The sequence below is a fragment of the Erpetoichthys calabaricus genome, chromosome 2 (assembly GCF_900747795.2).
Source record: "Erpetoichthys calabaricus chromosome 2, fErpCal1.3, whole genome shotgun sequence".
NCBI classification, from domain to species: Eukaryota; Metazoa; Chordata; class Cladistia; order Polypteriformes; family Polypteridae; genus Erpetoichthys; species Erpetoichthys calabaricus.
Genome location: NC_041395.2, coordinates 75,490,912 through 75,518,484, shown reverse-complemented (window position 1 = coordinate 75,518,484; position 27,573 = coordinate 75,490,912). Strand labels below are relative to the sequence as shown.

At 37.1% G+C, this 27,573-nt stretch overlaps 2 protein-coding genes across 2 annotated transcripts in view; one reads left to right on the top strand and one right to left on the bottom strand.

The window, feature by feature from the left end:
* The window catches only part of LOC114645984 (polypeptide N-acetylgalactosaminyltransferase 18), a 771,561-nt gene that overhangs the window by 216,126 nt on the left and 527,862 nt on the right, over positions 1-27,573 (bottom strand). The window contains exon 4 of the mRNA XM_028793932.2: positions 18,418-18,601. Within this exon, the coding sequence (XP_028649765.1) occupies positions 18,418-18,601 (184 nt within the window). The remainder of the gene's footprint in view (positions 1-18,417; positions 18,602-27,573) is intronic.
* On the top strand, positions 9,368-10,670 carry LOC127526675 (E3 SUMO-protein ligase ZBED1-like). Its single transcript, XM_051922788.1, has 2 exons — positions 9,368-10,169; positions 10,386-10,670. The coding sequence occupies exons 1-2, from the start codon at positions 9,602-9,604 to the stop codon at positions 10,637-10,639; spliced, it is 822 nt and encodes a 273-aa protein (XP_051778748.1). The 5' UTR covers positions 9,368-9,601; the 3' UTR covers positions 10,640-10,670.

Below are 27,573 nucleotides of genomic sequence, written 5' to 3'. Positions count from 1 at the left end.
GGAAGGGATGTCGAGAGCTGAGGGTTTTACTGATCTGTTTGTTTAGGTGTTTCTAACTTGTATGTCTCCCACAGATTTGTGACAGTTGTATAATGCAAATAGCAGACATAAGTACAGAAGAGACAATAAATATGCTGTGCTGGACAGGCGAGCAAATTGGATTTTAAAAGTGACCAGAAGAAAAGACATGATCAAATAACAGAAATTCAGATACTGGGAGAGAGATCCAAAGCAGACCAACCAAGACAAAATCGTGAGACAAAAATCAAAGTCGAAAAACATGAGCAAAAGTTCTGAACTAGAAAGATCCTTAGAAAAAAAGAGATTTAACTGATTTTGCCCAGACTGCAGGAATTTAAAATGATGCTGCCAATAAATTATCAAAATCGTGGCTAAAGTGGACAAATTAACATTACAAAAACAAAACTAAGCCATAATGTTAGAAACTGATGTCACCACCAGAATCCTTGAGATGGAAAACCCCCCAATTTGAATGCTACACTATGCAAAAAGTGCAAGGAAATGGTATACAAATTAAATTTCCAACAAAATACTTGACTTGGAGAAAAATCTATGCAGACAAAGTGACAAGAGGGAAACTGCACACAACCTGTGCCTGGTCCAGGATTTGAAATCCAGTTTACTGGAGCTATGAGGGCACAGTGCAAAGGTTAAAATGAATTTTGTTATCCCAAAACTCAGGAGTGTCAAATGTTACTTTTACTAAATCCTTTAGAAACCTAGATAATTTTACACAGATTTTTAATTTAATACATAAATAATTAATGTTCAATCAACCAAACACTTTATGCTAGGCAGTTTAGATTGTTCTCTCCCCACCTGAATAAACCTCAAATGCAAAGCAACTATTATAGGAAGAAGTGAAAGGTTTATTAACATTATGTCCATTACATTGTTTTATTAACTTAAAGTTAAATTTAGAACCAATTTCTAAGTCTTCCTATTTATCTTGCTGGAATTACACTAGAGCATAGCTTGTGCTTACTTTTACTAATAAAATGCGTCTTGCTAGAATTCTAAGGATAAACAAAATTTTCATTAAACTAGCATTCCTAGAAAAATTTCGTTCTCACACCGTACTATTCCTTACATACATGATAAACCTTGTATGTCCTTATCACCACACCAATTACACACTGATAACCTCTTTTGTTTTGCAAATGTGTCAATTAGGGGCAATCAACCTGCACTTAGTCATCCCCCATCCAGAATTTTCACTTTCAGCTCAAGTCTGTGTTGAAGATTTCATCTAGAAAAGAGTTTTAAGGAATTATATAGGTAATGATACAGTATATCGTTATTTGAAATACATTTCATGTGTGTTCTGTGTCTACAATGATCCGTGTAAATATACAATGAAATAAGAAATGTTACTATAGGTCTTGTAAACACTTACTTTTGATTTGCGTCTATTATAACTGCATGAATGTGAGTTTTTACTTTTGTGACAATTGTGCTCATGTGACATCACGGCTGCGGCCTGCAGGGGGCGCACCAGCTCAGCAAACCTAACACAGACAGGTCTGTCTCTGTCTCCCAACTCCACTCCTACTCCAGCAAGCGTCGTCACCTTCCTCCCGACTGTTACTCGAGAGTTTTTATCTCTACTTTGATCATTTTGTAAACCTAGGTAATTCAAGAGAATGCCTCCAAAAAACTTTTAGTAAAACCTGCAAGGCTTTTGCTATATTTTTTAATCACAAAATTAATGATATTAGAAATAATATAGTACATCCCCCCAATACTGATCCTTTTAAACCCTGGTATTCCATTTTAAGCTAATTAAATTCTTTCACCAGGATAGATTTACCTGATTTATATAAAATAATTTCTCAACTGAGACCCTGCACCTGCGTCCCTGACCCAATACCAACAAGTTTTTACAAAGAAGTATCCAAAGTGCTAATTGATAGTATCCCTGACATAGTAAACTCATCATTAGATATGGGGGTCTTTCTAGACTGTCTTAAGACTGCAGTTGTTAAACCCCTGCTCAAGAAAAATTATCTGGACTCTTCTCTTTCTGAAAATTTTAGACCTATCTCTAACCTGCCTTTCTTAAGTAAAATCCTAGAGAAGGCAGCCATTATGCAGCTAAATGACCACCTCAATAAACATGCTATTCTTATCAAGTTTCAGTCGGGTTTCAGAACAAATCACAGTACAGAAACTGCACTCCTTAAAGTAGTAAATGACTTGCAGGTAAATGCAGACAGAGGCTGTTTACCTGTTGTCATTCTCTTACATCGGAGTGCCACATTTGATACCATTGATCACAATATTTTTGTAAATCTCCTTAGTCAATGGGTGGGCCTCTCTGGCACTGTCTTAAATTGGTCTGAGTCTTACTTAACAGGTAGAAAATTCTTTGTTAGTTGTGGTAACTATACTTCAAAGACACACAATATTCTGTATAGTGTTCCACAAGGATCTATCCTGGATCCACTGTTGTTTTCGATCTACATGCTTCCATTAGGTCAGATTATCTCAAGGCATAACGTGAGCTAACACAGCTATGCTGACGACACACAACTGTATTTATCAATAACACCTGATGACCCTGACTCTCTTCGTTCATTGACCCAATGTCTTACTTGTGTTTCTGAATGGATGAATAGTAATTTTCTCAAACTAAATATTGAGAAAACAGATATCTTAGTGATTGGCAAAAATTGATATAGTGAGGGTATTAGAAATAAACTTGATGCATTAGGCTTAAAAGTCAAGACAGAGATAAAGCATTTAGGGGTAATTATTGACTCTGACCCAAATTTTAAATCACATATTAATCATATCACCAACACAGCATTTTTTCACTTAATAAATATAGCAAAAATTAGATCACTTATAATTTTACAAGATGCTGAAAAATTAATTCACGCTTTTGTTTTCAATCGGCTAGATTACTGTAACGCATTTCTCTCAGGACTGCCCAAAAAAGACATCAATCGATTGCAACGAGTGCAGAATGCAGCTGCTAGAATCTTAACTAGGAAAACAAAATCCGAGCACATCTCTCCAGGTTTGACATTGTTACATTGGTTACCTGCGCCATTTAGAATTGACTTTAAAATACTGCCTATGGTTTACAAAGCCTTAAATAATCTCGCTCCATCCTATATTTTAGAATGCCTCTCACCTTACACTCCAAATTGTAACCTTAGATCTTCAAATGAGTGTCTGCTTATAATTCTAAGAGCTAAACTTAAAAGAAGTGATGACGTGGACTTCTGCTGTTATGCACCTAAAATCTGGAATAGCTTACCGATAGAAATTCACCAGGCTAATACTGTGGAGCACTTTAAAAAACTGCTAAAACCCCATTATTTTAATATGGCTTTCTTATAGCTTTATTTTAGTGTAACCCTGATATTCTGAATATGCATTTAATTATCATTTTTATCATGGTTCCATAATCCATACTAACCCCTACTTTCTCTGCTGTTCTTTTTCCAGTTTTCTGTGGTGACGATCTGCACCACCGCCACCTGATCAAAGCACCGTGCAGTTCCTACATTGATGGATTGAAGGCCAGAGGTCCACATGACCATCATCATCTAATTCTTCCACATTTTGCCTGAAAACCATGAGGACTGATTGAGATCATTTATGTTATGTAGAATGCCCAGTGGGGACTGGGCGGTCTCATGGTCTTGGAACCCCTGCAGATTTTGTTTTTCTCTCCAGCCCTCTGGAGTTTTTTTTTTCTGTCCTCCTGGCCATAGGACCTTACTTTATTCTTTGTAATTGCCTAATTTTATTTTTATATTTTTATTTTTTCTTTCTTCATCTTATAAAGCACTTTGAACTACATAATTTGAATGAAAACGTGCTGTACAAATAAACGTTGTTGTTGCTGCTGTTGTTTTATTCTAGAAAAAAAGCACATTTGTTTTGTCATACCTTTTGTGAAAGAGTTTATGTTATATTCCAATAATTTGTTCCTCTCGTGCATGCACACACACACACAGACACACGTCATCATTTTTGTAAAATCTGAAACTAGAACTTTACACAATGTGTAGAATAATTTTGGGTTGGGTGTTGTAATGCAAAATCACCCTCAGATGATGCCCATACTGCACTGTACCAGGATATGCAGAGGGAAGAATAGTACGGAGAGGTCAGTATCACAATATATACAATTGTCAAATTTAAATGTTAACAGTTTCCATGCACCCAAGGGCCCTACTTCCTACATTTACAACTGGTGTACGTGTTGCACTGTACACACTATTCTGTACTCCTATTAGAGCAAAAGAGCATGTGGCATTTTTCTTTCAATTGGGAGATGGAGGTCTTGGAATAGGAGCTTGTTGTCGAGGCTGCATACTCTTTTTCTTTTTCCATTGCCTCGTTTTTAAGAAGTGATAATGAAGTTGCAAGGCAAGAACACTTTTCTTTTCTCAGTTGACCCCGTTTATGCCTTGTACAGTCCATGTGCATTCATCGCTGCCAGGTCAAGCATGCATGTTTCTGCTGGTGCCATATAAGCATGCACTCAATTCCCTGTTCCAAAACACCACTCACAACATACCCATTGTTAGTTCCAGTTCTTTATGGATACTCATAATGGTGGAATCTATTTCACATACTGCAGATGAAGTGTTTAAATGCAAAGTGCTCTGTGACCTAAAAAAAATAGCCTTTCTTCTCATACATTCAACAGGATTATTTTATTGTTATTTTCCATGTTTTTATTATATAATATTAACTCTTTACATTTCTCACTACTCAAACTGCTCCATGCAGGGAGGATCTGGGATGCAAACCCATGATTTCTTACTGCAGGGGAATAGTGCTACCACTGCACTACCTGCGTAGATATAATGAAAATTGTGCAAACATCTCTATTTTGTACCAACTAATATTTGGACTTCAGTTTTTTACACATTCACAGCAACATGTCATTTGAACAATTTCTTTTCACTTAGTTTTATTCTTGAATAAAAGCACACTTGTTTTGTTATACCCTTTGTCCATCCATCCATTTTCCAACCCGCTGAATCCGAACACAGGGTCACGGGGGTCTGCTGGAGCCAATCCCAGCCAACACAGGGCACAAGGCAGGAACCAATCCTGGGCAGGGTGCCAACCCACCGCAGTATACCCTTTGTGAATGTGTTTATTTGATATGTGGACTACAGTCTTTCTACATTCTACACTTCACGTCAACATTATTTTGTTATTACTATAACATACAAAAAAATTTTCTCGCCATTTCTTGGCTTACATTTTTTACGTTATCCCACATTTACAAAGATCGTTGTAGACACAGAACACACATGAAATGTCTGTATTTCAAATAATGATATATCATTACCTATATGATTCCTTATAATTCTTTACAGCTCATTGCTTAGTAACATCTTCAACGTAGACCTGAGCTGAAAGTGAAAATTCAGGGTTGGGGATCACATACAGCTGGCTGAATGGGGGATGTCTGAGTGCAAAACAAAAGAGGTTATCGGCAGGTAAGTGGTTCAGTGATAAGGACATATGAGGTTCCTTGCGTGTGTTTAGGAGCAGGAGGGTGTTCAGGGAGAACAAAACTTTTTGCAAGCTTTAGGGACACTATAGTAAATGTGAGAGATAGCCAGCATTAAAAAGAACCTATGAAGCTTTATTCTAAAATAAAGGCCAAATTGGCCAGATTGTACTACAGTAATCCCTCACCTATCGTGGGGGTTACGTTCCAGAGCCCCCCGCGATAGGTGAAAATCCGCGAAGTAGCGACCTATATTTATTTTATTATTTATACATATTTTAAGGCTTTATAAACCCATCCCACACTCTTATAAACCTTTCTCACTCTCTTGTTAACCTTTCCCACACTCTTATAAACACTTCCTATGCTCTTAAACACTTTCTACATTCTTAAACACCGCAGACCAACACTGCACACTGCACGCAGCGATCAGACGTCAATGTGTCTGCACTCGCTTTGTGAAGGGGGGCAGCTGAACTCACGCTGAGCAGAAATGGACTTTGTGCTGCTTATGCCAAAATGCCTGTTTGTCGCTCTGCGCGTTCGGAAGGAGGAGGAGTGTGTGTGAGGGCTGAACACACGTTCGCTCAAACCCCCCTCCCCGGAGGCGCAGTTCGCATTGTCAAGGGGGTGGGGAGCTGAATGAATGCTAAGGAGAAGTGGACTTTGTGCTGGCTTTGTGCTGCTTGTCGCTCTGCCTGTCAATAATTTAAAAGCCTGTACATCACCAATTTTCCTGTCTCACTGTCTTGTCTTGCGTGAAGTTAAAATGTTTTATAATAGTGAGATGTTACTCATATCCTTAGCCCAACATCCACATATCATATGTGTTAACAAAGTGTGTTTTATAAGTTTACATGTGTTTAAAGCATGTGGGATGGGTATTTTAAGACTTAAACTATAAAAATGTTTATTTATATGGTCTTTCTATATCGTGGATTTTCTCCTGTTGCTGATGGGTCTGGAACATAACTTCAGCGATAGGCGGGCAATCACTTGTATTTAAAAACCCGCGAAGTCGTGAATCCGCGAAAAGTGAACCGCGAAGTAGCGAGGGATTACTGTATTGTGTGTTATTGTTAATAGTTCCATGACACCTAATGCTGGTTTTAGCAGATTCAAGGAATTCCATTCCATTTAACAGCTTTTATTTTCTTTATTTTTCTTTTTTTTGTCTCCTTGGTATCAATTCATCATTTCCTAACTATAGTTGTATATCAGAGGGATATTGCATGGATTAATTCTTTGGTGCTCAATAGAAATGTACATTAATAGCACCTCATCTACTTATTACCTTTGTCAAACTATAATCAGCTGAGCATTTCCAGTCTTACTAATCAAAACTGTGATTCTGTGGAGTCATACTGTCAGTGTTAATGACTTCATTCATTACTTTAATAATAAAATCGACAGGATACAATTGCATATACAGCCAGGTGTTCAGAGCCAAAATGTCTTGATTATTCTATTGATGTGCTGCCTGATTACTGCCTTGTATGATTTTGTTTTGTTGCTGAAAATGAACCCAGTCCGCTTAATGTTAAAAAAAAAATGCACAGCCTTGTTATATGACACCTTATTTATCCAAATATAGCATTTTCTCCAAGCTGATAATGAGCACATTTCCTAATTTCTAATCTTGAAATTTTTATTATATCATTTTATTAATAATACAATTTAAATAAAAGGGTTATGTATTATAATATACTTGCTATAGCACAATGATTATTGGAAACAGTATAAATATAAATTGAATTGAATTTAGTTTTCACTCTGCCCATGATCATAATTATACTACACAATGAGCAGCCCTGCACACTCAGAAAGTTTAAAAACTCAGAAGTAGTTTTAAGTTATTCCATCACTGGTAATGAGATGCACTCTGGCCTAACACAGCAAGATGTTTTCCAGTCAGAAACTTTACAGAGTCTCTGATTTCAGTACTAGTAAAATCATTGAGTCACAGATTCAACAAGGAGGCAGAAACATTTCTTATGGCTTTTAGTTCATGTTCACTTGACAGCATCCACATATTTACGCTCTGAAAATACTATTCCAAATATTCCCAAAGGTGTTATATTGGACTGATATCTATCGAATGAACTGGACAGTGCGACCTGAAGTCACTATGGTGTATTATCCTGTTGTTAATTAATCACTTGAAAAAGGGTAAGCAGCTGCCAAAAAGGGATATATAAGGTTAACAACAATGCTTATGCACACCATAACCTTCCAATGACAGTCACTTGGCAGTAGCCTCTTTAGCATTACATTTTTTTCTCAAAATAACATGTAAAAAGCAATGCATTTTTTGATTTGAAAAATTACTTTTTTATTAAATTTCAAAATTATAACAATGACACATAATACCAATAATGATGAATAATAATGATACTATGAAATGAATAATAATAAAAATAATAATAATGTATATACTGTCAAAATGTTTCTTTTGTGTGGTATACCTTGAAGCACGGTGAAATACACAATCCAACATCACAGTCGGGACAATAATAACGTGATTCATTACGGATTTTCTTTCCAGACTGATCAACTTTTGAACAGCACACCGCACATGATGGATTCTGCTTCTTCTGTGAGGATGGTATAAATTCAATGAAATGTCGACCAATAAGACCTCAAAGACCAATTTATCCTTCATGTGCTGGGTCGACCGGTGGATATGTGGCAATGATTTGTTCGACTAACTGGGATGTGAAGTTTACACGAGAGACAGTCCTGTCAGCGTGTTGTTTGAATAGCACGAATGAATTCCAAATACACTGTTCAACTTCTTCTTTCGGCTGCTCCCATCAGGGGTTGCCTCAGAGGATCATCTTCTTCCATATCTTTCTGTCCTCTGCATCTTGCTCTGTTACACCCAACACCTGCATGTCCTCTCTCACCACATCCATAAACCTTCTCTTAGGCCTTCCTCTTTTTCTCTTGCCTGGCAGCTCTATCCTTAACATCCTTCTCCCAATATACTCAGCATGTCTCCTCTGCACATGTCCAAACCAACGCAATCTCGCCTCTCTGACTTTATCTCCCAATGGTCCAACTTGAGGTGACCCTCTAATGTACTCATTTCTAATCCTATCCATCCTCGTCACACCCAGTGCAAATCTTAGCATCTTTAACTCTGCTACCTCAACCAGATGACTAAATATCTTCAATACTTCTTTTGTTGCTTTCATATAACAGTATAGAAAGTTAATTCTTGATCAGCATGATATGCGCCACCCACTGTGCTATTGTAGTCGACCACAACACAAAGCTCAGTAACCTCTTTGTTGCCTTTAGCTTGAACAAGGAATGTAGCTGCATTATGCACAGTACTAAGAAGGCAAACAACGCTCTTATCTTTCCATCTCATTGCAAGCACTTCACTATTTTGCCAAACCACTAGTGCACCTCACTGTAGTTTAGCACACCCAAAGTCTTCTGACATGCCACAATGGTTGGAATGTACTTTTCTATATGCATCAGTCTTTTTTTGCAACAAGATGTTAAATAGCTCTGACAAGGTAAAAAAAAAAATTTCCATTGTTAAATGGTAACCTTGATCAAACAAAGCATCTAGCAATGTCAGCACTGACAATGTAGAAATGCTGTATTGGTCATATTTCTCGTCAAACTTAGTCCCTTTTCCTATGTACATGACCGAATTCCAGATGAATCCAGTGTTAGATTCACAAAGCATTGATGTAGGGCTGGGCGATTAATCGAAAAGTAATCGAAATTGACATTCAGAACCTATAATCGATCAAATTTTTCCAGGTCGATTATTTCGATTACTTTCCCTTTAAAACACTACCGCGTGTGGAGTCACGTGAACCCGCTCCGTTATGTTAAGTTATTCCGCCGACATGTCGAGCATGGAGAGCTTAAACACTGACACAACTGAGCAACAAGAGCAGCTTGTACCAAAGAAAAACGCAGTCTCCGTCATTTGGACACATTTTGGCTTCAGTAAGGATGACATCGAACAAAATGAAGTCAGATGTAGACACTGTAGAAAAACAGTTTCGACGCCCAAAGGTAACACCACCAATTTGTTTCAACACTTGAAGCACAATCACGTTACTGAATATGAATAGTGCATGGCTCAAAAAAAAACAAAAAGAGACTGACAAGCGCCCAGCAACAAGTGCCTCCGCAAAGCTGATGTCGATAACACAAGCGTTCACAAATGCCACACAGTATGAGAAGAGTTCAAGAAGATGGAAAGAAATAACTGACGCTATTTGTTATTACATCGCAAAGGATATGACTCCCTTGGCTACAGTGGAGCGAAGCGGGTTTAAACACCTCGTTAAAACTCTCGACAGAAGATACACTGTGCCATCGCGATCACATTTTTCTAAAACTGCGCTGCCAGACATGTACAAGACATGTTGTAAAAATGTAGCTGCTGAACTGAAAAATGTTCAACACTTTGCAGCCACATCTGATCTTTGGTCAAGTAGGACGATGGACCCATTCTTGAGCCTTACTTTGCACTACATTGACGACGATTGGAAGCTGCGCCAGAGATGCCTTGAGACGGCATATTTTCCAGCCGATCACACGGCAGATATGATTGTGCAAGGTCTGAAAGATATGCTTTCTGAATGTGACCTCGCGGAAGAAAAACTTTCAGCCATTACGACAGACAACGGTGCTAATGTTGTCAAAGCTGCTGCGCTTAATGGATGGTTACGGCAGCAGTGTTTTGGACACCGCCTACACCTTGCAATTGGTAAGTACACGTCAGCTTAATTAAATATAATAGCATAAAAGCAAAAGAGGTCATTAGGAAGCTTTTTTAAAGGGAGTGAGGCAACACCTTCAGCAAGTTCAGCTACACCCACTCTGTCACTTCAGCAATCGCTAGAAGCAGAGATGAGCAGCTATTTGGTGTCCCCCATGCTGGATAGTGAGGCAAATCCACTGGACTGGTGGAGGAAGCATCATGTACACTTTCCCACTCTAAGTAAGGTGGCAAAAAAGTATCTCTGCATACCAGCTACTAGCTCCCCATCAGAGCGGGTTTTCAGTTCGGGCGGAAACATTGTTACATGCCTCAGGTCTTGCCTGAAACCTGAAAAGGTTAACATGCTTGTGTTTCTTAGTAAGAACTTAGAGTAAATTCATGTTCATATAGTGACATGACAAGATCGCTAAGATCACCTCATGCAACCGTGTTTAGAGAGTTCTATTTTCATTACAACATTAAAATATTTGTTTACAGAAGATGCAAGAAATGCACTGTTTAAAATATTATTTACAGGATATATAAGAGTTATTTTATTTAGAAGAGATACTGCTTATTTTCTACTTTTAATAAGAAAAACATTGAAAATAATTTATTTTGTTTCCAAAAGTGCAATTTATTTATTTTGACTTTTTTTATAAGAACAAAGTGACTGTTCGTTTTAGGCAATGTGTGCTTTAATTTCAGTTGTTCAACATTGATGTTCAATAAATAATCACAGATAGTAGATAGTGTGTTTCCTTCAATTATTTTAAATCAAGTAATGCACCCTTCATTCAAAAATCTCTCACTTGTAATATGTGAGCATATTTACTGTACAAAACTTGTCAGTGAACTATGAGGGCAAAAAAAAATAAAAAAAATAAAATAATCGTTCATTAATCGTAATCGAGTTAAAATGTTCAATTAATCGAGATTTTGATTTTAGCCCAAATCGCCCAGCCCTACATTGATGAAATGTATTGTGTCCAAAAAAGCCTGCCCTTTTAAGCCATGAGACTTATATCAATGCGGACATCACAGTCTGGAATGTAAACGTTCTGAAATTTTGCTACAATAGCCTGCTATATCTCCCAATTTTTTTCAGTTTTGGTCCTGGATGAGTATTCTCATCAAAGTCTTCATTGCTGGTAAAGTGCAGATATTTCAAAATTAGTGAAATCATACACTCAGGGATGATCTCAGACCAGTAACATCTGTTTTCCTACAAGTCCTTGCAGTGTCAATAAGCCTAAAAACACCCAGATATCATCATCAGCCACCGGTTCCCATCTCTTTGAAAAGGAAAATTTCTTAGATGTATGGTTATCTGCCTGACACTGTTCAGAATAACAGTTCGTCTAAACAACAATTCTGTTGATCACATCATCATCTAGGAATAACTTAAGGTAAATAGCTGGATCTTGGCTGTCTACATCCACTGTCTACGACCATAAAATCAAAATGATGTGGTGCTGCTTTATTTGAAGAAGGGTCAACAGACACCCAAACATAAGCATCACTTTCAAATTCATCAGAATCACTTTCAGGTTCACTTTGTCATCTGCTGATGAGAGGCTCCAAAACATCCTCAACATCACTGCTCATATTACTAGTGTACTAGTGCGTACAACACCTGGCAGCTGAAAAGCGTTCCTTAAGGGACTGAGGATTATTACTGAGGAAGTTACTGATCACGCTTACAGGTTAGAGGAAAAGATGCACCTACACCATTGCCGAGTGATGCTTGGACATAATGCTTATTCAAGAGATGCCTATAACGTTGCCCAAACAATGCTCAAGTGATTCTCAGCTCTAACACTTACGGAAGACACCTTTGTAGAGTTGCCCGAGTAACACTTGGGACTAACGCTTTTAGCACTGTGTTTACAGCCCAAGCTCGGGTCTAACACTAAGGAGGTTCAGAGGACTAATGTGTACCAAGAAAACATTTCCCACACTGTTCCATAACCACTGCTGGTCTATACTATAGACAAAGGGATGTCTGTTTATACCTAATTCTGACACTGCCATGTACATGTACAGTAGTAACAGATATTGAGATCCTTCAGACCAGATGATATTTTTTATGATCTTTAGTCTTCAAGATTTGGTGATCACATAACCACTAGCAAGTTAGGCAAAATCATGAAATGTTTGGAAACTTCAAAAAACTCGATGTTTTGAGTGGATTACCATGGCACAGTGGACTTTTAACAGCCTGCAAGGGATAGTGGAACATCTGGCAATCATGCTGGACTGATTGTAGCCAAACAGAGACCTGAGCCATGAGGCAGTTGTGCTAACCACTATGGTTTAAGGCCTCCTTAAAATAAAATAATTGAATTAAATATCAGAGAAGTAAAACATCTTGCAGAAAGTGTGAGACAGAAGACATGAATTTACTAAGGCTTGCCCTGCAGAGATTCGATAGCAGCTACTTGTTTTTCTCGTACCAAAAAGAGCAGTTTGTTTTCCCTTGACGCTTTTACTCACTCACTGATGATGCTACCAAACAATCACAACAGTAAAGCATGTGGATTCTACACTAATTCATGTTTGCATCAGCCCAGCACTCTGGTCAATACTATTAAAGGGGTAGGCTCACGTATTACACACTGGCCACAAACAAGTCCATACGAAAAGACATATGACACCAAATACACAGACACATTTCCAGTTTCCATCTATTTGTGTTTAAATGTATTTGCAAGTTTTCCACTAATTTGTAGCCTACTACTAGGGGCACATTATATATTTGGGGAGTGGATGGGGGGGCTGTCCCATCCAATATTGGCCATTACAGCTCTGTGGTATCATACTGACCTCATAAGGCAGCATGGGCATATCCACAAAACTATTTGACAGACAAGGTCACCAGCGACAAATATTCGCTGCGAAAAACAATTTGGCAAATTTTGCCGATCAGCATTAATAACCACCATAGTGTCATCTTTCCATTCTTAGTTGATAAAAATGGAAAACACTACGGTCCTCTGCTGCTATAGCTTATCTTCTTCAAAGTCCAACACCTTGTGCATTCAGGGATGTCCTTCTATAGGCCCCTAATACAAAGACATATCATTTGTGTATTTGTGGCTTTTTTGTTGGGTTGAATGAATTTGGCCATTTGCCTTTTAACTTTTTTTATTAAAGTAATTTTTAACTACATAATTGCTATTCTCTGGTTTTTTTTTTGTTTATTATAATATTATCTGCAAACTTTAGAGAATGTAGTGCACGGAAATCCCGGGAGAGACCAGTAATTACACTTTGGTCAAGCTCACCTTGATCATGCATGTTTACCATTCTAATGAATGGTTGAACAACAATAAACCCTTTGCCCATGTCTTCATATTATATATATTGAGTTGAAGCCGCATAATTAGCTATTTAGAGGAGACAGCAATTTTGCATTACAAACAGGTATACCTAACAAAGTGACAACTGAGAGATGTCCTTACTAATCAGAGTGCTGAGACATTAAAATTAGGTATAGAGGAACTGAAAAGATCTTTGAAATGGTTTTAAGAAATTCCGATAGTTAGTGAACTTTAAATGAGCATTGAATAAGATCAACTACTATTCTGGCAGAGAGTAAATGAAAGAAAAACAGAATCTCACCGTATGATGAATACCTTGACAGAGGCTTTTAGCTGCGGATTTGAGCTTCATTATTAAAATCAAACGATTCTGCATGTCAATACTTTAAAGAATCAGCACTTTGTGGTAGGTGGAATTTTCTTTTGATCAGAAATGATTTCCATGTCAACTGGATTCATAGAAATGTTAAATGTGAACTAAGGGCTAAAACTTTGGACTGTAAAGCACAAGGCTACCCGATCATTGCTGAGAAAATTGCACAACCTGTCAGATCTCCAAATACACAGTGGTGTATTGGTTAGCACCTTTACATCATGTGTCCTGTGCTTGAATCCCAGACTTGTTGTTCTAACATAAGAAATCTGACAAACAGGAGAAGACCACTCATTCTATCAATACTGTTTGTTTATGTAACAGATAAGATGTGTGATTCTCTCCTACAGATAGTTCTTAAAGGAATCTGCTTCAACTACATGATTTGGTAATTTATTTCAAATTCACACAACTCATTGTGTAAGAAGGGGTTCATAGTTTCAGTCTTAAAGGCACTTCCCCTCAGTTTCCACTGGTATCCTCAAGTACGTAATTTTCCATTTAATCAAAAAAATTCTGCTGGACCAACTTTTATAATCCCTTTGAGAATTTTCAAGACATGAACTAGGTCCCAAAAGAACCTTTTCTGCTTGAGACTAAACAGGTTTAATTCCCTAAGCCTATCAGAGTAGGATATACAGTACCTTTTATGCCAAGAGACAAGAAAATGTCAAAGGATTATTGTGAGAAATAGGAAAGAGACCAGGGGTATCATGTATAAATGATGCATACGCACAAAAATGTTGCAGCTTATAGCACACGCTGCCTTAGCCATGCGCACAGTCTATTTCAGCTTCTCCCATTTGGCAAACGTTTCAGAACCTTTCCTGAATGAACCTCGAGGTTCAGAAACAGTTTCATATCAAGAGATATAAACGCACTCAATCAGTTCATCAAGAACTATTTTACATAAAAGTACAATTACCTCACTGTAAACTTGCATTACAGTTGTAATATTGCACAACCCGAGCCACTTATGCATTCATATTGTAAATTTTTCATTGTTTTTTATCGTATTATTACTGTTATTGTTTTTGTTGGTGTTGTTTTACCATTTTATAGGAAAATAAGTTTATGGAGGATATGCATATTGAATCTCATTGTACCATACAATAACAATAAAGGAATTCAATTCAATTCAATAGTGCATATTTACAGATGATGACAACTGGCTTCTAAGTGGATTTAGATTTCCAGGCGCTATCTTCTTGGAGCTCTTGATATCATTTTTCAGGTGAAATGCAGATAAAGTATATATATATTACATTATACAGATAATTTTTTAAGTTAATTTAAATAATGTATATTGTTATTAAACGTTTGGACATGGTGGACAGTGGTAGCGATGAACTGGTGCCCCATTCAGGGATCGTTCATGCCTCGCGCTGTATGCTTCCTGGGATTGGCGCGACACTGGATGGATAGATGGATGCAATAATTAAATATGTACTACTAATATATTTCAATTTCCATAAACGTTTTGGAGAATCTGCGTTATAAGCTTACAGGCTGACATTTATTAAAGAGTTGATTGTGTGGTGATTGGTTACTTGGAGAAAGAAAAGGAAGGACAGGAATTGGGGGTTAGTATATTTGAAAGAGACAGTATTGCTGCAATAAATTATTTCATTGAGGGTCGCGCACGGCACTGCAAGCATCTTGCAGGAAGCAGGAACTATCTCTAGATGGGGCAGAATCTCGTCGCTACCAATACGCCACTGTGGCCCCATGTTTAATACATGTTTTAATTCATTTCACCATGAAAATGATATCAAGTATACATCTTAGTACTGAAATTGTTCAGAGAGCTGAAATATCATGAATGTAACGTATTTTGTGTCCTGTCGGTGTAAGGGAAAGTCTGTTTAAGAAACACGTAGTGATCCACACACATAGAGCACATAAAAGAACACATACAATATGAAGAATTTAATGTGCTACTTTAATAATGATTGGATTTGAGAAACTAGTAAATTAAAAGATTTTAAGATTAAGTTTATGACATTCTACTTTAATGACAAAATAAACTACGTGATTAAAGTGGAAATTTCGAGATTAAAGTTGACATTTCGAGCTTTTTTTTATACTGTGTCCCTATTTTTTTCTTTTCTCTGCACCCTAATAAGCTTCCATATGACACTTGGATGGTGGGCTACCTTTTCACGGTGACTTTGATATCTGACAATTTCATTTTTATGTCAGGCACTGTGCGATTTTTTAAACTTGAACTTTTGATCAACTTCCTTCTGTTCCTTCCTACTGCTTAAACCGACAAATAGTGTGTTTTTCCTTGCCTCCACTTGGCATTCACTAATATTCTCCTTTTTTCCCCTTTCTTTTGACATTGTCTTTTCACAGAATGCTGAACTTAAGGGAATATTTATATTAATTTGCATATGCAAAGAGGTGTAATTCTGGGAGAAGTCTGGGAGGGGCGGCAGGCGCGTGCACGAGCGTTACATTTCACCCAGACTGGGATTTATGTAGCGGAAGTGCGTGGAAGTTGGCTTACGCACGTTTGTTTGCATCTGAACTTTTTTGTGCGTACGCACATTTCGACTTTTGTCCATACATTATGTGTTACTGTGAATTCTACGCACAGCGTTATGCATTAGGCCCCAGGAGATTATACTCAGCCTTAATCATAGTCAGGACAGGTTGAGGATTTAGAAAATGAGAATAACCAGGCAACCAGGAATTAAGAGGACAAAATGAGAATCAAATGTCAGGTGCAAAAGTCAAAACTGGAATGAAAACTTCATGCTAGTACCTACTTTGCTTTGAAACTAACTAGATGAAATATTTTCCAAGACTTTGTTTATCCAATGAGGGATAATTTACACTGTAACTGTTATATTTATTCCGTGATGTAAGAGATGCTATGCATTTAGGACGTGTCATGGAAAACAATGAAAACTAAGACAGGAATAAAATAAAACTTTTTCAAGAGGGATTGAACTGAAAATTAAAGTGACCAATTGACACATAAAATACAGTTGGTTATACAGTATATAACACTTTAATCCTTGGATGATCTTTGTTGCTCTCCTCTGCCCAGCTTCAAGTGCTGCTATGTCTTTCTTGTAGCATGGTAACCAGACCAGAACACAGTACTTCAGATGTGGTCTCACTAGTGCATTACCATATATGTTCTGAGAAAAACATCCCTTGATTAATATTAAGCTGCTTTTATGAAATTGCTACAAATTGTGTTTGTTTTAAATTATTTACTCATCTCCTTGAGCTCTGCTATTCACATTCTATACCTGGATATAGTTTTTTGGGGTTGGAGAACCCAATTTTGGCATCATTTTTTTTTTTATTAAAAGTAATTTTCTAATGGTTATACATTTTCTGTGTCATTTTGTAATTATAATTGATGTTCCTATTGACCTTATGCAGTACTTTCCTGTGCTAAACTGCATATCCCAAGTATTTGCCCAGTTGTAAAGATTGCCCAAGTATTTGTGAATTGTTTATGTTGCCTCCGCAGTATCTGCTAATGCTCCAATTTCAGTATCAACTTCAAATTTCACATATTTATTAATTACAACAGAAACAATGACATTAATATAAATTACAAAAAGTGGTCTGAGGGACTCCATGGATCACCTCACTCCATGCAGAGTATTCTCCTCTTTTCTGTACTCTTTCTCTCCTGCTGGTTAGCCAACAAGAGATCTACTTTTGTAGGTTACTTCTGTTTCCAATACCTTGTAGGATGTGGAGAAAAACATGTTGTAGGACAACCTTTGAAGACATGGAGCAAATGTTCAAACTACACACAATCACATGCACACAATTATCAAGCCAAAATATAAAGAGCAAATTGAATTTGACCATATTAAATTCCAACGTATGCAAAGGTTTGACCTAAGAATCTATTTGCTATGATTGGAAAACCAGGAATGTCTCTAAACTGTAGTCGTTACAACATAAAAGGTAGGGTTTAAGAAATGATGAACTGTAATGAAGCAGGTATTGTTGTTTTGAGTGAGTAAGAATGCACATTGAAACACACTATGCTCACTTCACTGCTCATAACTACGTTTGTGTGTCTCATGGAGTATACCCAAACCGTTCTTAGGTTTCATCCTGGGCTACACAGCACTATGTATTTCATTAACCATGTCTTGGTAGGACCCGGTGTGAATATTTTTACAGAAGTCAGTCATTTACAGCTTCTGTGAAACAATTGTGCAGAGAAAATAATTGATGGTGTTAGAAGTTGGCTTTGAGTGGTTGGTGGGAGAAGTTTTTTTTTTTATCAAGAGAAGGCAGTCATTCTTACATAGAGATTTAATAGATATAGTGAGAAACGCTTTCTTAATGTATTTTGTTTATGCGTTTTTCAGTATTGGCATCGGGAATATATCTGATGAAATTTAATTGAACCAATGTCTGCCAGCAGTTTTTCAGCATAACACAACATACAGATCCAATAAAACACACAATGCATAAATGCTAAAGTATTTACCATCCAACATTGAATTCCACGTGAGCATCGAAAAGGGCAACAACTGGGGCTGTTGCAGCTCTCCAGCCACTCACACGGGAACGGATGAGTCCCTCTTGCTTGGTGTGTCGAACCATCTTTATAAATTCTGGCTGGTGGCTGTTCATCTCCTGTACATATTCTCTCAGCTTCTCTTTCAGTTCCTCTATGAAGGGAATCAAGAGAACAGGCAGAAGATTAGAAAGACATCCATACAATTCACAAGTAAAAGTGCTCTATCTTTCTACATAGGTAAGCATAATGTGATGGGCTCGGAATAAATGTTTTAAAGAAAAGGACATTTCTGTGTATTGCTTTTAGGAAAAATAATACATGTAAAAGCCAATAGATAAAGGGGCAATAGGCAACCTTTGTTTGCGACTGGGATGATAAGTGAAAAGGCAAATTACCTGAATAATTCTGTTACAGGTTATTGTTGGTAGCTGTCTACAGGGCATAAATATGTAGCTGCCCTACAAAAAAGTCACCTGCTTTGAAGATCAAACTGCTTTGATGGGTATCTCTTCAACATAAAGTATTGTTATAACAGAACTGCCAGCTTCTTTAGAACATATTTGTATTTACTTTGTTTGAAAATGAACATGTTTTGGGGACATTGCTCTCTAATCAGCATACAGTGGTATATTATACTTTTTGATAGTTGACAACAATACTATTGTTTAACCAAAGAAAATGTGTTTACATTATTGTTAAGCAAAGAAAATTGGTTATGTACCATTGTTTAACTGATCGTCATGTTGATCTAGGCAGAGACTGGAGCAGTTATATACCTCTGGGCAAAGCAGAATAAAGTGAAGTATGGTCAGAGACCCCTAAATGCTGCCTGCTTCTTTTATGCTTTTTGCACCATACTGCTGTGGCTACACAATGGCTTGTACCTGGCACAGGTTCCCCTAGGTTTGAGGCTGGTAACTCCTATCTATAATTTTACTCATTTGGCCTTACATCAGTAAAAAATTATAAGAATTATATTGAGTTTGAACTGACCTCCTGGTGCTTTCAGGTGATAACTCTGCCTTCCATTTTACTATTTTGTCTATTCTTAATTTTCCCTCAGGGACAATAAAGTGTCTGTCTGTCTGTCTGTCTGCTTCACCACATATATCTAAAAAAAAAGTTGTACCAAAACTAATGAACATTTTCATATTACTAAATAAGTCCTATGAAAGCTGAAATGCAAGGTAGTATGAACGGTATGTCCATTGATTATCTCACATCTAAACACAAATTTACGTCACTTGTCTGAGTCATTTGCTCATAGTTAAGTTTCACAAAATGACTAATAAGGTCATGTCATTTCATGTGCTGACTGAATTTCTTGTGTAGGAGGAAATCTCTGGGTCTGACATTCAAGCCAGAGTTCAATGTGCATATGTAATTGTCTGCGTGGATATTGGCAGCATGAGACAATAAGAAAAGCTGAAAGATGGGAACAAAGACATTGCAGATTAGCCCCATCACAGCCACCCATAAAGTACTGCAACTTAGAGCAACGAAGAATAAAAAAAAAAAAAATCAATGAGCTCATCAGGGAGAATTGACATGTAGCAATCGCAGAAATAGCAGTGAAGACTGAAATAAAACACCACACAGTACAGTCCAGAGCGAGATCAGAAATAATTTTCCAAGGCCACAAAGGATGGTAAGACATATCAAATAGTATGAGTGTTTAATAGGACTGTAAACAAAAGTATGTAGATTTGATTGACGAAAACTATTTCCATTTGCATTTTTACTTGAATCTGTGGCATATAAGGGGACTTTTGAGGTGACACTAAACCCGGAAAAATACTACTGAAGCCAAAAGTGAATTTAAAAAAATTGTTGAGTGATTGCAAACAGAAACAGAAAGTAGGGAGAATAAACAAACAATAAACAATAATATTTAATACTCTGCTGTCTCTAGGCATAATTTAATAGTAAATATTTAGATTTTTGACTATAGAGAAATGTGCTTGCCTGTTGTAATTACCCATCGATGTGCTCGAAAAAGAATAACCACTTGCTCAAATTCCACACCTCTTACATTTTGGCCTTATTACCTCCTGCCAGTTGAATATTTACCAAATCTTTCTTCTTAAAACCACAGTCAAAGACCTAATGGCCACATGGGACTTTCATGACTTTTAGGACCACCTCTAGAGGAATTTCCAGGAGTGACTTTCAGGGTCGAGAAAACAAACGTGGCCAAGCTCCTATAGATCCTCCTAGCGCCTCCGGGTGACTCTGAAATTGTGCACTTCACTTTTTTTTGTTTATATATAACAAGTCATCTATTATAGGTGTGCATTCAGGTGGCAGAAAAATTAAAATAGGCTTACCTGTTATGACCTACTATGTTTGGGGAAATTCCACTCCCCACAGTTCTTTCTTTATATTATTGCCAGGCATAACAAAAATAACCAGAATTTATAGCTTTAACAAAGTCGTGAGAATAACATAGTGCAAGTCCAGTCTACCTGCACTGAGTTGTCAAATCAAGTCTTTGTTATTAGAGTAATCTTTTACAGTCTGGCACTTCCTATATTTGGCTGATCTCTCTATCCAAGGCAACATACAAAACTGAGACACATTGCAGTCTTTTAAAGATTAGAACGCAGGCAGGTAAAGTAGGTTGCTTAAGGTCAGACACAATGAAACTGAAGCAGCAACCTTGGTATTCAAAGTCTAGCCACTATAACGTAATTTGCTACAACTGCTGTATTTATTTAATTTCCATGTCTGCAGTTTGATTTTTGCTGAAGCAATTCAGCTTAATTAAAGTTTCAATACTAATATATGACAATGTTAGTATGTTTGCTTGTAGATTGTGCTGCCTTGCTCACTGATGACAGTCACTTAAACCAGAGTCAACATTTAAAAAGTTTAAATTACAAGATGTTTCAAAAGATCTCAAGTTCATCATATAAAACAAGTTAAAATGGGAAACACCACTAAACACTAATTAGTCAGTGCAAAGCTTCTACAAATAAGCCAAACTATATTTTAATGAAGAAAGGAAAAAAATGAGTAATTTGGCAAAACACTTTAGCTTATATAAAAATTAATTATATACAAAAACATTTAGGACTAATGTAGATAACAGGCAAAGATACAACAGCAATTTCTTTTTTGTTGTGAAGTGTGTTCCTTGATGTGAAACAGACAAATCTTTAACAAAGTTCCAGTTGACTTTTAGTGATCACGTTAAGTACACGCTGCAAGTTAAGCGTAGCAATGCAAGGTCTTATAAACATCTTTAAAAACTTTACATGATGCTTGAATAGGAAGTTTTGCAGGTTTTGCTGGAGATGCTTTGCTTTTGAAACGTAAAGGTCAAAAGAGGTCTTTCTTTTGAGAGCTAAACAAATGCAACATAAGCCAAGGTTGTAACACAAAAGTCTTTTAATAATTTAACAAATGTTTTAGGACAAAAGTGGGAGTTATAATGAAACAAAGATCTTAACTGCATATTTTCCTACATTGTGTGTTAAGTTACCTTCAGCTCTAGTATCTCACAGGGTCATTCCTTTAATTGCTTATAGTCAAGATATATCTTAATGTAAGGGGCCATCACATTGCCCAAATGGAGCTATTTGCCCTACAATTTGAAGAAAATACTATAACGGAATAGGAGATGGAGCTAACAAAAAGCAAAAAGCAAAAGAAAAGTAATTTTGCAGGTATGAGTTCAAAACCAGAAGGAGCAAAAAATGTGGAATCAGTTCAAATATCAAGGGTTAAAAAATGTTATTCTTGAATTTATTACTTTCTTTCCACAATGACCTTAGCGTTATGATTTGGGAGTGAAATCTCAGTTCTTAGATGTCCTGATTTTTTGACTTTAGACCTGTTATTTGTTTACACTCTATGCCAGGCACAACAATAATAAACAGAATTTATAGCTATAACAAAGTCATGAGAATAAAATAGTGCAAGGATATCTGGCTTCACACTTTTCAGGGTACTCAGTTACAAAGCATCCATTTTAAACAGGGCTAATGGTGAGAGATTATCTTCCAAAGAAGACTAGAATACTAAAAAACTAAATTAAAATCTTTTTATACATAGTTTTACAAGCTTACAACTGTATACAGTGTATATATACCACTGTAAGTTTCAACTGGGGGACGCAGAAATAAGTGTCTTTGAGGTTGCAGAAGCAGCAGACACGTAGAGATGGAGCTGTGACTTAGTGTCCCATGCTCAAAGACAGCAAGCCCCGGGCCCAAAAAAGATTCTGAGGAGACACAAAGTGACCTTGGACATGCTTACAAGGTGGAGTTTAAAAAGGATTTCGAGCCATAAGTCTGATAAACTTGGTGTTAGGAGAAAAGGTGGCCAAGGTTTACAGTAAGTGGTGAAAAGAAGAAAAGCCAAAGATGGTGGTGAAAAGAAATTGAAGATGAGATGAGTATGTTTGTTTTATATTGAGGTGGGAAAGTGTTTTAGGCCCAACACTTGAAAGACATATTGGTTTTCATATTTATTTGTTACTTTATGTACTAAATGTAACTATCCTTCCTTTATACTATTTTTTTAATAAATAACATTTAGGTACACTACTTGGTCTTCTTGTACTTTTCTGTAAGAGAGGAAGTTGCTGCATTGACAACCTTTTAAAATGTTTATGAATAATCTTCACATTATTAAGCAGAAAATACAGAAATAAAAGTGAGAGTGTTTCTGCACCCACCACATGATGAATAAACTCAGGATCTCAGACTAGGACCCGAGTGCAGCCATGCAACGGGTGACACCTCAGCACCGCACTAGTTCAGATCGAATGGAACAGTGTGAGGACTTTAATGGCGGCTGGAGTGCCAATTCTGACACCAACCCCCAGGCTTTTCCCTGCAGGTTGGAGGGCCTACATGCAGGGTTGGATGCAGATTAACGTCATACCCAAGACGGAGCAATTGCAGGTTAAGGGCCTTGCTCAAGGGCTCAACAGAGCAGAGTCCCTTTTGATGTTTACGGGATTCGAACTGCCAAACCTCCGATTGCCAGTGCAGATCCCCAGCCTCACAGCCACCACTCCACCCAAATGAAAGTGAACAAGAACAAAATTAATTTTGTAATATTTCTTGAGGACTGATCATTTATGTTAGGTAGAATGCCTAGAGGGGGCTGGGTGGTCTCGTGGCCCGGAACCCCTGCAGATTTTTTTTTTTTTTCTCCAGCCGTCTGGAATTTTTTTTGTTTTTTCTGTCCTCCCTGGCCATCAGACCTTACTTTTATTTTATGTTCATTAGTGTTCCCTTATTTTAATCCTGATTTTTTTCTCTTTCTTCATCATGTAACGCACTTTGAGCTGCATTATTTGTATGAAAGTGTGCTATAGAAATAAATGTTGTTGTTGTTGTTAAGTACATATGCTATATTTCTCAATAGAAAAATCAAAATGCAAGCCTTAATAGTATTAATCTGTATACTTTATAAAGAAACAAAGCGTGTAAACAGTAATTGTAAAGCTTTCATACAAAGTAGCATCACCTTAACACCGAGTAATTCTAAAAAGCCAATGAAGTGTGTAACCCTGCAGAGTGGCCATGGCGCTGCCTGAATAGATTACGAACACTCCAATTACAGTTTGTTTTGTTTCTTTAATCTCACTTAAGATTTCAGATGCAGCAGCTGTACTCCAGCTGTCCTTTTTGGACAAGACTCTGTGAATGTGGCACTGAAATCTGCCTGAAAACAGTGACACAAAACACCCTGGCACTGCTCTAACTTATAGCACATGTGGCAAGCTTTGTTGGACAAGTGGCACAAATCAGCATCTTCCATCAGAAGTATTGCACAAGCTGAATGAAACACCAGCTGCCACATTGTGAAAAGAGTTTTACACTCAAAAATAGAAAAGCTGCAGGAAATGCGGAGCCCAGGGTACATCCCATTCTCTCTGCATACTTCAAAACAAAAATGAAAAACGGCACTGTAAACACCAGCCGCTGAAGATGACTGTAAGCCCAGGCATACTTTTTTAAGATAGCTTCTTAAGCATCAGCTCGGAAAGGCACTTTAAACATAGCAAATCATCATTGCTACAGACTGAGCATTTTTGCTAGACTATCTCTATAGTATATTATTATTAGTTAGTTTTAGCTGTTGAGGATTTCTTAGGCTTACGAATGCAGAGAAAAGCCAAGCAAAATGACACCTTTGATTGGCTAACTAAAAAGATTACAATATGCAAGCTTTCGAGGCAACTCAGGCCCCTTCTTCAACCAAGATGTAATACAGAAACTGAAGTTCCCTATGTTTATATACACACTCTAGGACAAGAAACAACATTGGTAAATCTTTAAATGAGAAATTTTAAATGTAAAAAATTAATAGATTCATTCAGGCTAGGGTTAATTTAACAAGAGAGAGAAGAACAATGTATGGTCAAGATAGGCTTATGAGGAAGTCAATTCATGATTTCAAGTGTTTCTAATTTATTTCATAATAATTGCGACTTGACTTAAATGAAAGAATGCATGACATTCATAGGTCCAAGGTCAATTTTTTTTAAGTGAAATTTACTTTCTTCACAATCGATAAACACTTCCACCATGAAATTGCTTTCATGGTGTGGTATCTTTAGCTAAACAGGATTAAGCCCTCAGTGACCATGGGACAGCAATTTGCAATATAACTAAAAATAACATGAGATCAAGCGCTGCTACTGAAGACTAAAGACACTGTGGCAAGGTGATGGGTCAGCTGTTGAAGTTTAACACTGAGTAGTAGTACCTCTCTGATTATGAAATGATGGAGAATTAAGAATGAGCAGTGAAACGGGGGCAGCAGCAAAGGGAGACTGAAGATTTAGTGAAAATGATCACCAACATAGAATTGTTGCAGGTTTGTAGGTACATTTACCAAACTCTAATGTTTTTACTAGACTATTCACATTCAAGTATGTCAATCATATCACAGAGCACTGGGCAGCATATACATCATTATTATTATAAAAAAACAGATGTTAAATGCAAATGCAAGTAGTAGGAAAACACAAAAACAGTAATTATAAGTGTGTTAAAAACAACAAAAATTGCTACAAAAAACAACTTGGACTCTAACTAAAAAAGAAAATGCATTTACAGTATAATAAAGGTGCATATTTTGGTATGAAATGAATAATTCATTGGTATCTAAACTTTGAGAATAAAACAGGTTAAGCAACTGCCCCGGGCAGAAACATACATGCACACTACATGCTAGTACCTTTGTATACCTGCCCAGAGTCTTACTGAAGCATTTTCGGGCAAGTGTGCTCTTCTGTCAAGTTTTAGTTTCATCTTTAGTGTTTGCTTCTAAAACAAAGTTCGGTTTGCAAACAGGAAACTGTACAGCTATTTTTTTACAGCTTTTTTTCCCATTAGAAGATTTTTTTTTCTTCAGTTTCTTCATCTACACAGGAGTAAAGGCTGAGTGCGAATGGTGAATTTCTGGCTGTCAAGTTGTTGAAGGCTTTCTTTGAGTTTCGATAAATGAAAGAGGCACAGTGTATAGGAAGCTGAAACCTAGAAGTATGTGAATTAATAAAGAATTCACAATAACTCCCAATTTTAAACAGTTATTCAAGCAAAATTTATTTCCTTCCTGGATAGCATCAGCCAGGACTTTTCCAACCTGGAAAAATGTTACTGGTGGGAAGAATTCACACAATTAAATTTCTTTTTATGTATTTCTCTTCTCGTAGTTTATTTTTAAAACTATTGATGTAGTTATGTCTTCATTCATTTGGAATAGGAAATCACTAGTTCCGAGATTTAAGACAGAGGTAGGCAGTTAACAGCTGTCTAACAGGATTCCAAATACAAATTACATCTTTCTCAAATCTTCTTTTCCTTGGGTTTCTGTGGAAAGGGACTTTTGCATTCCTGCCTATTGTCATGTTCTATCATGTGTTTTTTAGTCTAAAAAAAGTGAAAGTATAGGAAAAATACATTTGGCCAGAACTCATCCAGAATGTGGTACCAACACGGGCATCATTTGGGCTGGGTTCATTACTGTTGTGGAAGTAATGAGCTTTACTCTTAGTTCAGGTGAGAGAATTCTAAGCATTTTTATTAAAAATAATAAAAAGAACTGCACGGGGATCCACACACTATAAACGCATGAATTCCACTTTGTGAATGTCACAAATGCTTATTATATTACAGCCCAAGTTGGTCACACAAAACAGCAATATTACACTTTAATAAATTATAAGTACCATATCAGTAAAAGATGAGCTTGCATACAAGCTTACAGGTATGTATTTGAGAAAGAGAGTTAAATAACTCAATCAACACAACCTGACAACATCAAGGCTTGACCAAGTGGGTAAATCAAGAAATTCAGAATGTCACAAAATACAAACAACTTGCCTCGGACTCTTGGACAGACCATTTTCCACTCTGGTCACAGCGCAAGGCATTTCAGCAATTCTAAAGTTAAAGAGGTAAATAAAAGAAATTGGGGCAGCCTTGTGGAATTGTGGCTGTGCTATGTCAATGGATCAACAGGTTACATACATACGTAGCTTATATCCTGAGTATATTGGGCATTGGTCTGCCTTTTAGAATGGAGGAGTCCTTATACAAGTTTGCCTTTGGCATGCCTGTGCACTGATGTGGTTGGAGAGCACGTGCACGGGTTACTCAAGGACTGTTTAAATTCGGGAATGGAGGAAAGGGAGCTTAGCAGAGGCCAGGTTTAATAATTCAAAAAGTGTGCAAGACATTAAAGTTTAAAGTTAATGAATAATAAATCATCATGCCAGGAGGCTACTGATCATTTTCCATCCTCTGTTAATTCTTGGAATCCTATGAGGCAATGCCCCACTGACCAAGCTACAGTAAACCTCCTGGCCTATGAAAAAAGTTGTCACTGTGAAGAAACGACACATTAATAATATCATAGGTTACGGCTGTACAACAACTAGGGACATAAACTAATGCCACAACATAGTGGACGATGTCCTTTGCTTTCGGAGAGCCAGTTGGTGCAAGTCAGGTTCATGTAAAAAGATACAATAAATCCTCACCATCTGAGTATTTTGCTCCAGTGGATTCAGTCATCCACTATTATAAAAATGTAACCCATTTCACCATCCCAGCGGTGTAATCTCTCTTGTTCTCAGTCATGCAAAGTAGAAAACAA

Bases quoted from the DNA above. Each gene is read 5' to 3' on its own strand.
- LOC127526675 (XM_051922788.1), top strand. From the start codon at position 9,602: ATGAATAGTGCATGGCTCAAAAAAAAACAAAAAGAGACTGACAAGCGC. The intron at 10,170-10,385 runs GTGCTAATGTTG...AGCAATCGCTAG, and splicing joins AGCCATTACGACAGACAACG to AAGCAGAGATGAGCAGCTAT.